The sequence below is a fragment of the Microchirus variegatus genome (genome assembly GCF_963457635.1).
Source record: "Microchirus variegatus genome assembly, chromosome: 7".
Classification (NCBI taxonomy): domain Eukaryota; kingdom Metazoa; phylum Chordata; class Actinopteri; order Pleuronectiformes; family Soleidae; genus Microchirus; species Microchirus variegatus.
The window spans coordinates 11,384,440-11,396,858 of NC_139808.1; the positions used below are offsets into that span (position 1 = coordinate 11,384,440).

Sequence of the window (12,419 nt, forward strand, 5' to 3'; positions counted from 1 at the left end):
CCATTGAGTTAGATTTATTGAGATAATAATGACATTTGTAATCAATGGTTATCACCAGGCATCAAAAACAACAAATACTAATAAAACATTTTGGCAGAACTCAGCTGCATTGACCGTCAGTCAAACATAGGTACATTATTTTCTGGGTTGAGTGGTTGTATTGTTGTCTTTGAAAAGAAGACCAGGCGTCCTAACAGACCTAGGAAAGCCAAACACTTGATGGTTTTAAAATCAACAGCAAAAGAAACAGAAGATATATCTGCTCTGTAAGGCTTAAAGGAATGAAAATGCTTTTGTTTTCACGAGATCTTCAACACAGATATGCATCAAGAGTTCTTTGTGGCAGGAAAAATAACACAAAAGTTTTCACATCACATGATTTTGCTTCTTAGGGTGATATTTTTTTTTTTTTCTTGAATAAACCACAGTCTTGTATTCCAATAATTATCTGTATGATAAAGTCTTCATGTCCATGAGAATAAAACTATAATACAAAGAGAGATTTGGTGGGCAGTAGAGTTCAGAGGCTGCTACTGTTGATGCTGCATCTACAGTCAGGAATCATTTAGGATATGTCGTCTTATGTGATGCTCCCTCTTCCATTAGTTCAGAGGAATGTCCATGATCAATGTCTTTGTTGGTCCCTGGTTTCCACCAAATTCTCAAAAGACATGATATCCAATTGTCCCATGGTGTCAGTCAAAGATGTCATGCCTTGTTCCAAACTGGGTTATCCTGGGAAAAAGAGAGACTATCGCGTGACCTAGAAAGAAAGCAGAAGAGAAAAGGTTTAAGAAAAGATCAAAGTTTGAGTCTGAGTAAATACTCTCTTGACGTTGACAACCTTTAACATAGTCGTCCATTCATCTTTTTATCTTGAGATTTATTGCTTTTATCCATTCATCTTTTATTCCCTCATACTTGCTTTTGCTTGATGTTGTTTTCTTGTTTTTAATTCCATTTTTGGCTTTTATTCATTTTGACATTCTATCTTCTGTATTTTGGAAAGTTGCCTCTGTAGTTCTCCCATCCGTGTCCTTGAGAAGTCTGTTTTTGTTTTGTCTATCGATGCACTTTGGAAACTTGTATTTTGTATTGAAAGTCCTGCATTCTTGTTGGTCCTTTATTCTAGAGGTGGGGGACTGGAGTCAGATTTGAGTCACACATTTGTGGAACTGAGACTTGACTAAGGCTGGTTGAAAATTCAACTTGACTTGAGTAAAATTATTACTTTTTGTTTTCTCCAATTTGAGAAAAATTTGATTTTGAAACACGGAAAAAAATAGTCGGTTGTATGATGTGACGTTTTAAGTCTAATATTTCAAATGTAATTGTGCTTCTGTGACAAATAAAATTCAAGCAGTTCTGTGGGGAATCATCTTCTTCAATCTTCAGACGACTTGACTTGTGCTTGGTCTGATTCAAAGCAGGGACTCGACTTGACTTACTTGATTCTTGCAAGAATTACTTCAGACTCGCTTGAGACGTGAAGCTTAATAACCCCTGCATGTGTGACTTACTCTCATCTCTGCTAAATTCCTCCAAACATACACTTTCTTTGAAACTACTTCGGTTTATCGCCTCATTTTCTCCTGCCATACTGACTACAGCCACTAGAGGTCACCTAGCAATGGGTCGTAATTGCACGCTTAAGCATGTGTTACCTGCTTAGTTTGTTCAAGACAGCCGTGAAAAGTAGTGAACACTAGCGTGAGTAATACTAACGAAACTAAAAACGTACACATTGTAAACAAAAGCAGCGAAACACGAGTGAGTTGACTTTGTCCTTGTGCTGCACGTCGAGTATCCGTGTCAGAGGTACGACAGATATTCCCAGCTGTCACATTTAGGTTTCGAACATATGTGAAGTCTGCAGTAAAAGTGAGAAGATTATTCACGACGGCACACTGCTGGAATAAGTATGCTCAGTATGAACATTTGCATGAATATTAATTTGAAGGATTTAAAGTTGCAGTTGGTGTAACTTTCACTTTTAAAAATAGCTAAAAAAAAACGAAAAAAAAAACGAGTTTGCCCTTTTCCCCTTTAAAAGTCGAACAGACAGAGGAAGGGTTTACCGTGCATGTATCCAGTGTGAGCATTATCATCCACAGCAGTATTGTGAGGAAGTGTGTGTTTGTATGTGTGAGATTTTCTGTCACAAGTTAGAGGTGTTCGAGGTGAAGACACCGTGCATTTTGAAGAGCTGCTATTTTTAACCCTATATAGATTTGAATTTAAAATGTTTTTTGTTTCCCTGCTGCTGGACTGCAGAGATTACCACCTGTTGGTTAACATGTGTAAAAATCATCCTTTCTGGTGTTCTGACATTGATAATAATATTATATATGAAGTCCTAATGAGGATGAGGTTTTGGATGTCAACATTTTATCACATCATTTCAATGTTTGACTTTGAATGTTTGGGTGGCAAAAGCTGTGGTCAAAGAATAAAGGTGCTACTCAGGGATGGATGGATGGATACAGCATTGCTTTCATAACGACCAATACATGAAATAGTGTGCAATCAGACTTTATGACACATCTGCTTCTGTCTGACAGAGACCACTGTGGACTTCCTCTACGCACCTTCAAAACATCGCACAACCTGCTCATATTCACTGTGTATATATATTTATGGCCTTGATTGAATTATTCATGCACATTCTGAGTTTTTATTTCATTTCCTCTGTGTAGCTGTGTTCCCTGTATCCGTCGTATTTCGTACAACCGTGGAGAACGTATATTATATTCCTCTGCTTTGTCTTTGCACCGCTAGTATTTTTTATTTTTTTATTTTTTTTTACATGAGTGCCTGATACCATGTTGCTGTGAACAAAATCATTTCCTAGTTTTGAGATGAATGGGTGAATAGATGGATGGATGGACAAACAACACACAAACAGTGCCCATGTCACTGTCTGTTTCATGTATGGCAAACAGAAAGTGTGAAGCGCAGTAAAACCTTATCAAAGCAATTACCATGGCCAGTTGTTGTGGGACGCAGTGTGAAGGTGAGCAAACACACATAAGGGGAATCAGCAGAACACAAAGCATCTCTTCGAGGTTTGATACTTAAGCTGCTTCAGGATGAAAGAGCACAATTGACTGGTCAGCTGTTGGTTCAAAGCTCCACTGACAAACCAAGAGCCAGTCTTTGATGAGGAGGACACACTGAAGCAGTGAGTGCACGCACATACGTGCGATTGTATCCTATACTATGGTGTTATCAAGATAAATCTGTAATATGTAACAGAGAATCTACAGTTACAACATCTATTACAGTTCATACAAACTATTCACTATAGTCTATTTTGATTTCACATGTGTTGATTCAGTGAAGTACAGAAAGTATGAGTACGATTATCCTAAATCATAAATAAATCCTGCTTCAAAATAACCACGACATGGTCAATGTCAGCCTTCAAGCAATGTCTTAATGGGCAATGAAAACAAAAAAACAAATGATGAACAAAATGATTTAGCTTCTCTTTTCAGGCTTTTCATTGACTAAATGTCTGCATTCTCCGCTCAGGCTTTAAATGTTTTACTCACAAATGTTTTGATTGACAATATACTACACAACGGCACACAAACCGTCCCCAAAAGACGGTTGATTTTGCCCAACTCCGTGTCATATATTGATTCGAAGCATTCATTATTTGGACATGACAAATGTCTTTTTTTTTCCATAAATATAAAGTTAAAAGTAAAATTATGCTGCGGTCAATAGAAATCAGAAAACAATCAGTGTATATTTTGAGTGGACATACCAGTGATTGTAGTAAGACTGGTAAACACAATTAGCTCCTGTCATTTGTCTCTACAAAGGGTAATAGTTTTGAGAAGACTCTATTGGGTTTGGATCCACAAAGATTATATTAACAACAGTGTGTGCTAGTGATGATCCAGTGCAGAGGAAAAAACAGCAGTGTCGTGGTGAGCACTGTTGCCTTACAGCAAAAAGACACGAGTTTGTGACCCTTTCTGCATGTGTATGTTCTCCATGTGTGTGTGTGTGTGGGGGGGGGGGGGGGATTTCTCCAGGTTCTCTGGTTTCCTCCCACAGTCCAAAAACATGCAGAGGTTAATGAGACACTTTTCCGTAGGTGTGAATGTGACAGCGAATGGTTGTTTGTCTCTATTCGTTTGCCCTGTGATGGACTGACGACCTGTCCAGGGTGTGACCCCGTCTTTCACCCTATGTCAGATGGGATTAGCAGACAATGAATGACTACATTTGTGCAAGACTAAACGTAAAGCTGCTCGTAAGCATGATGGGGTTACGGGTTGTTTTAGACCTAGGAAACTATATTTAAGACATTATGCGGTGAGGTAAATTACTCTTGACATCTTATAGACAAATCTCCAACAGAGAGCTATTCATCACTGCCTTCAACACCTCCTCTATAATGTCATAAACCTGTCCGGTGGAAAACCTTGACGGTTCTTTTGCCTTCTATACCCTCTGACTGATAGGAAGTGAAAAGTAGGAGCTGCTGAGCAGCTGCTCCTGGACATGCAGAGAAAGACGGAACAACTGGAGTTGTCCAGGAAAGGAGCCTGCAGGGTGTTCAGGCATCCGATTCGTTGATGTGATTTCATCGCAAGGTGAAACGACACCATCATTTCTTATCAAAAATGCCACTGGTGGACATTGAAAAAGAAAGGGTTTCGTGTGTTTCAGCGAGGAGTTTGCACCTTAAACAATTGTACGTATAATATCATTACGATGCTTTGCTGAGGTGATGTCTTACTATATATTGCATATTGTATTGTATTGGCTATAGCTATATAACGGTACAGTAACAACACTGTTAGCCAAGCGACTGGTACAGCAATGTACACACACATCATTCCACATCATTGTGGTTGGTGAATCATGATTCGTCTCTCAGGAGTGCCCGAAACTTCAGAAAACACCAAAATATACATATTTGTGTCTATTACCATCCACAAACATACAAAAAATTCTAATTTTCACTACAACAGTGTAATAGAATTATGAACAAACATGTACTTAAAAAGGTTTTTACATTTTAGACCACACATATCATTCAGTTAGCAACGCACATTGAATACTGAGCGGTGATATGAAACGGCTAAGTTAAAATGTTGTGTAAATACAAAGCACTGGTATATTATTTAAAAAAGAGTTTATATATATACATGTCACAAAAACATTTAACCATGTGGACTGGGTCTTTTCTTCCAGCAAAAGATTGTACACAAACAGCCACTACACCAACACTTGAGACCAGCACCTGAGATCAGTGGAGCCCACCGCTCGTCCCTAAGAATGATGTTAGCTGTCTGTGCCTACTGGAACACACAGTCTTTGCTGTCCTTGCAGGCCACAAGCATGAAGTGAGTGGAGGCTCACCTGGACCCCTTCTTATTTATGCCTCTGTTTTTGTGTTCCAATAACTGTGTGGGAGGCCATGAATTATTAACCATGCTAAAATAAAAAATTTTAGGCCTCCTGGAGCCACGAGTAATGAAAGAGGCAGTTCAACTACTGATGTTTGGTGAGTCAAACACTGTGCTGTGATGGATGGCTAAGGATCCACTTTAGCCGCGTGGAACAATTCGGTTCGGTATTTTTTTTTGCGTTTCCATTCGGATTAGTACCAAAATATCCAGCCCCAACCGTTCCAAAAGTGTCACTCCCTGACCAGTGTTGCAGTCTATTCTCATACAAAGCTTGTTGAGACAAACAAGCAAAAGTTGGGCAGAAAAAAATCAGCTCAAATCCGCCTACCAAGTAAAGGTACTGTTCTCAGTCAAAGCGCAAGCCTGGCCCAGGGCTTTACCATTCCATAGTCTACCAAACCAAACTGTACCACAATGGAAACACGTCATGTGTGCACCACCCATGCACCTAAAAGCTACTTCAGGATCACTACACCCAGAAACTGAAAGCATGTGTCCCGACAATTTGTTCTCTGAAGTGTGAAAGGACTGATACCTTGTTGCCTAACTGGAAACATCCCACCTGTTTCCTGGAGGGATCTGATAGTTGTTTGATATTAAATTACTCTTTCCTCAATGCCAAAACAATGAAAATGATGTGAGCTAAATGTGACCTGGATATTGTGCTCAGTCAAAGTGAATTGTTATCCCGTTCATGGAGGCTGAGTTTCCCTGTTTGTACCAATGACAGTCACTGGTGTGCAAGCACACGGTGTGGTACAGACGTGATAATTAATTTTCCATTTGCAAAGTTGTCATCTGCTCTGTGGAACCACATTTAATCTCACAGCTAAGTCACTGTGTGAAAAATGTGAGTGTTATGGTGACATTTTTGTTTTAATATTTATTTTTTATCTATTTCGGTCTTTCTTCCCGTATTAATCCAACAGACCAACTCTGACATACCTGGACTTTTATACAGTTTGATAGTACATTTGGAAAAAGCTCTTGCCAGAGAACAAGCATATCACTTTACACTCATAGTCTAATAAAACAAGATTCCAAGATAAGAGGAATGTCTCCAACAGGCCATAAGGGTTAAATCCATTGTCTGATTAATTGAACTGTGTAAAAGTATGAGTTGGCCTTCAATAAACAAGGTTGTCTGAAAAAACCAATCAAACAAACACCTAGCCTGGTGTCTGGAAACCTCAAAATACATAATTCATGAGGAAGAAACAAAGTAATTGGCTGGCCCATCGGACACTATCCAACCTGCACAGTTCAAGTGATTCAGGTGATCTGTATTTATAAAGCTGTCTGTTGTCAGGCAATGTTTGTTCATGTGTTTGGAGGGCATGTACAGTAAGTGACAAAAAAGGCCATGAAAATAGGTTGAAAATAGTTAGTGGCTATCAGGATACGGAGTGAATTCCAACGAATAAAAATGTGTTTCAAAAACAAAATAAGGACTCAAGTATTAACAATGCAGGTTTAAACACATTTGTGCATCATCTGAAAAACTTTTCAGCTTTACTTGCCAGCGTGGATGACTTTGGTGATTTTGGTTTAAGCCTATTCGCTTTAAGAGATATGCAAATATTTTCAATGGATTCTTGTTCAGGGCGTCGTTGACTATGACTGAGATGACTCAAGACATTCCAACATACTTGGAATGTCCAAATGCATGGATCGCTTTCCTGATTTTCAAAAGTTCATTAAAAATATTCTTCAAGAGATATGCAAATATACTCAACGGATTCTTGTTCAGGGCATGCTTGACTATGACTGTGTACAATTTCAAGACATTCCAAGATACTTTTGGGGTCTTTTTTTGAATAAAAAGTTAAGTCACTGCCTAAGTGCACAGACTTTCCTCATTTTCAAAAATTCATTAAAAATATTCCTTAAGATGGGATATTATTAGCTCATGGATTCTTTAATAATTGTCTAGTTGCTCTACTAGGTTTAAACATTACTAAAGTAAAATTAAATATGATCCATTGTGAGCTGTTACTAAAGAGACTGTAACCCTTTCATTGCTCTAGGATTGTTTTGTTTAAATGGTAAATACATGGTAATACAGTCCACGGCTGATCAATTTGCAGCTCTTTCTTTCTTCTCTTTCTTCTTGAACTTCAAAATTTTTATAAGCATAATGATTTAATTATACCTACCATTGGCCAAATAACAAATATTTTCCCATGAGTTAAACCCACCTTGGTTGTCTTGACTTTGTTTCCTGTACTGCAGCTCCATCCTTTGAGATCTGGCAGCACTTTACACTCTTCCCCGTCCATACAGGGATGCATCTGGCACCACCACTTCTGTGCAACTATGGATGCTGTGAGGAAAACATACAAAGGAAAATTGTAATGAAAGAGTATTGTGGTTATAGCTTGGCTGGAGCAACAATAACATGTCTTTAGGTTTTTTCGTTCACAGCGATTGCAGAGACTGTCCTTTGATCCCTGGCTGACAGTAGAGACCCGTCAGATCCACCTGGTGTGTTTTCAGGTATGAATTACTGGGCACAGGTCAATGTCAAGCTAGTGAGTGTTTGTGAGCAGGTGTGTTCAGTGTGAGGAGGGTAGATGTTTGTATGAAGGAGGGGTAATAAAGCGTGCAGCAGAGGTTGTGCATCAAGGTCTTGAGGCGCTCCGGGGAGGCCTACGGGGGAGAAACAGCTTCATCTCTGAAGTGAAAAGAGAACTGTCAAAATTGAGGAAGCCCCTGTCAGAACCATTACAGTGAAAGGAGGAGATAAGGATCAATTCGCCAGCAACTGAGGCCACTTTTGACATGATATTAAATGACCTGGCTTTCTGTCTGCTCTGCTGAACACAAGGTCTGCAGCCTCAAAAGTAGACAAAGAATGAATGAGGTAGTGGGCAGTTTGATTTTAAAGCCTTACGGACAAACAACATGAGCACTGTGAAAATCTTAAGACTTAAGGAGCCTCTCATACCTGGTTTATCACTGAAATAAACACCAGAGGCACAGTGTGCAACTGGTTTCCCAGTGTACCCTGTGTCTACATTAATCAGTAGTCAGTTTCATTTTATGAGTAAAACTGGAAAGACAAGTTTGTCATACCGTCTACACAAGACGGAGCCGCTCTTGTTGTTCCCGCCACCTGTCCTGGGAAGCAGGAGCATTTGACAGTCTGAGATCGCTCTTCAATCTTGTTCTTGTTGCAGCATCGGTGCGCAGCAATTACCTCGCAGGTTCCCGCTTTCACATGAACTGCAAGAACAAAACAAACACAACAGTTAGAAAGCACACGATGGCATGCAACAGGACAGTCAGACTATTTCCTCACAAAACATGAAAGCAACAATTAACAGTGTTTTGCTTTGTTTGTTTTATGCTGAGATTTAAAGGAGACTAGTATACCCTATTTCTACAAGTTAACCTAGTTCCCTCATATCCTCATGAACATGTCTGTGACATGCAAATACCATAAGGATGAAGCACCACAGCAGTTCAATCACCCTGCCAAAACAGCCCTGTTCAGAACGCTCGGTTTTGAGTGCCTGTCTCATTAAATGCAAATGAGACACCGGAAACTACGTCAGTGTCACTGAGGCTCCGGCAGCTAACAGCAGTTACCAATTTCTAAAAGCCATCATTTGTCGATTCTAGCCAGCACATTGCTGTCATATATAACATGTATCCACTGGACACATAAATCCTCTGAGGCTGGAAGTTTGTGTAGAACTCTGTGCTGCACTGTGCAGCCAAGAATAGAACACGTTGTGGATTTCCGCTCTTCCGGATACTATTGCCCTCGCCTACACACTCTTGCATTTTTTAAGGACAAAGCAGAGCTCCACAAAACAACAATTCCAGAAATGTATCACTGTGACGTAGCAATGAGTGCGGAAGTCAAAATCCTGTATTTTATCACCTTTACTTAGACTGAGGTGGACTACAAAAACATGACTGAGTCATCTTTTTTCACACTTTGGCTGCTCATAGGGTGATTAAAATGATTAAAAAGTTGATTTTGCATAATATTTAAGGGCCTCAAGTCACTATGTAGTATTCTGGGAATCGCTCTCTCTCTCAGATTCTATATCCACCAGAATTAATTTAAAATGATCTAGGGAAACCACATTTTGGAGTTTGATGGTGTTCTGTAGACTGTTCCAGTCTGAAGGAGCACAATAGTGGAATGCCTTTTTGCACATTCTGTTCGTACACTGGGGACGGAGAGTGTTATAGCCCTGTTAAAGTAATATTTGGTTTGTTAATGTATTGTTTTTTTTGCCTTCCTTGCAGACTGGACATAAAGGCGTTCATAATGCATAGAACTGAACTAGCTGCCGAGAGAGTGCTCTTCTTCAAGGGATTCAAGACTCCTGTTTTGTGTATTGAGAGCAAGTGGTAAAACTTTAACTTGGTATAAATGTAGCGCAGCAGAAGGTCGAACAAGGTTTCCCCAGCAGTGTGCCTCCGTGTCTCCTCTGTAATAAGGAAAGCTCTACAAGAGCAATCTTTCAACACAGTCTGGTTTCTAACATCGAGATGAAATGCCTGGTTGAAATCCAGGTCATCCCCCAGGTGGAAGACCCTGCCTTTGACCCCCAGTGCAGCCCCAGTGCTGCCCCACCTGTCCATGTATCCTTGAGCAACATGCTTAATACACTGACCCTGCACCCTAGCCATGATGACGGGTTGAACAGAGCACAACTCTGTTGGGACACCGCTACAAAATAACATTAAAAAAATAACCAATTACCCAAGTACTGCATGAGAAAACATTACTGTTTACACAACATCAACAACCACAAGCATTGAGTTGGATCATTGGACATTGATGCAGCTCTCCATCTTATATCCATTACTTTCTACTTTCTCTCATCATCATTCTGGGCATGTGTGTGTATTTACTCATCACAATAAGAATTGGATTGGAAAAAAATGTTAAAAAGAAAATAAAAAAGGCAGTGAAAAACTTTTGACATTCCTTACAGATAAGCCTTAATTATGCCCGCAAAGATTTTCAATTTGGAACTTGACTTGAAAATAGATTGCAATGAGCTTCTATCTTCCCATTAGCTAGCAATCCAGAAATCTCATCTACAACATTAAAAACATTTTGCTTCCAATCAATAAGGTGCTATTCACATTCCCACAAAAAGGCAAGACAACAATTGCCTATCGAGTGCTTTTCACAGGGAAGAAACCTACTGATGCAAAAACAGGTCAGGCTCCGTGCCCTTGATGTGATTATCTTTAAGCCACCAGCACGCCCCCTCAGTCAAAGTTAATTTCAAAAGTTGGAATAGCTTTGATAGCATATTCACACTTTGTTTAAGGGATAGATGCATGTGGACAATAGGTAATCACAAGAGGTGAGACGAGCAAAGACAATCATTTTAAATCATCACCTGATTATAAGGGAAAACAAATGGTGTGTGTTTGCAGTCAGTGCCAAGAAATAGCCCAGTAATTACAGCAGGCTATTATAATATCATACATTATGTATTGTTTTTTTCTTTTACAGGAAATAAATGGACAGTTATAACAAAAAAGTGTCATGAGACAGACCTCCTAAATGTGTCTCCCCATCTCGCACAGTGATGTGCATCATTGGATACTGTTTTTGCCATAATGCATGCGTTCTTTGCTGTGATGTGAAAAAAGGTGGAAAGAGAGCTACATCCTGAGCTTCGAGCTGGGACTCTCGACTCATTAAGGTGCAGGAATTGGCCAGCCCAGACAGCCTGTGTGGAAAGAACTGCTGATTAAAAGTGGAGCTGCTGGCGAAGGTCGCTGACTCTGAGGCTGGACCCAGAATCACCACGCAGTGTGTTCAGGATGAGAGGTCAGAGACCAGGGCTCGGCGGCCAGCCTCAGCTGGTAACATTCTTTATAAGAAGAAACAACCATGAACTGTTTCTCCTCAGAGTGAGACAATTTTATGAACATTTCCAACAAAATCACACTCACTCATTGTCTAACACTTTGTCCTCCACATCAGGGTCACGTGGACCAAATCAATCTATTTTCCTTGACCATTTATGACATTTGTCTTTGCAACAATTACACTCAGCAATAATCCTTCCTCTCATCTTCCTGTTCTATTTAGCATTTAAATGAACGGTGTCCGAGTCTGACACTGCCATTACAAAGTCGTTTATTGTGAAAACCTTTTAGCCACATCCACACAGTATTCAGATGACATACATAAAAGAGACATTGTTTGCATGTAATCCAGTGCAATTTAATCTCACGAATATTAGCCACAATGCTTTTCTCTCTCTTTGTCCTGCGTCACGGCAAAGTCGTGTCACTGATAATTAATACAGTCGACTGTAGAAGCTCAAAGTGATTTTTATCACCTCAATCAGTCACAGAAAACACAATGCACAGTTTGTCACCTCAATTAGGCGATATCTTCAGAATCAGACATGAACATGATTTGATTGTTTGTAGAAATAATAAATGGCAATCCAAATGTTTAAGCACTAATTTGTATTTGTACTGTTTGGACAGCACGTTGGTTTGGTCAACTGAGTTTGTTTTAGAAATAAACTTAAAAGTGTAATAAAAGTGCACAGAAGTTCATGTGTATCACAAATCATTCAAACCATTGTCTAATGATTTTCAGTTTCCGAGTTACATTCCCAAGCTGCACACAGGACGTTTTATGTCAAGAAGGACATAAGCAATGACAACATTGCAAACAGGGTGGAGTACAACTGCAAATGCAAAGAAGCACCCATGAAAACTTTCAGAAGTGAATCCTACAGCTCAAAAACACTTTGTGCCCCCGCCCACCTCTGCGATGCCAGTGTGCACACAAAAAACCCCTCACTCAGGTCTGATAGTATTGCTTGACACAGTCCTTTTTCAGATGAAGAAAACAGAATAAAAACAATGTTACGTCACGTTAACAAAGATCAAACATTGGCATAATTATAACTAGGGGTGTAGCAAAGGAGTGTGTATCAAAAATAAGAGGCAGTCATTCGGACCCACACTGATGCAGGGTGGTCA

At 39.7% G+C, this 12,419-nt stretch overlaps 1 protein-coding gene across 1 annotated transcript in view; it reads right to left on the reverse strand.

Moving 5' to 3' along the window:
• Positions 1-751: 751 nt before the first annotated feature.
• Positions 752-12,419, reverse strand: part of tafa3a (TAFA chemokine like family member 3a) — a gene marked incomplete at both ends in the record, with an annotated part of 35,786 nt that continues 24,118 nt past the window's right edge. The window contains 3 exons of the mRNA XM_083892662.1: positions 752-763; positions 7,589-7,755; positions 8,508-8,657. Coding sequence (XP_083748788.1) covers positions 752-763; positions 7,589-7,755; positions 8,508-8,657 — 329 coding nt within the window. The remainder of the gene's footprint in view (positions 764-7,588; positions 7,756-8,507; positions 8,658-12,419) is intronic.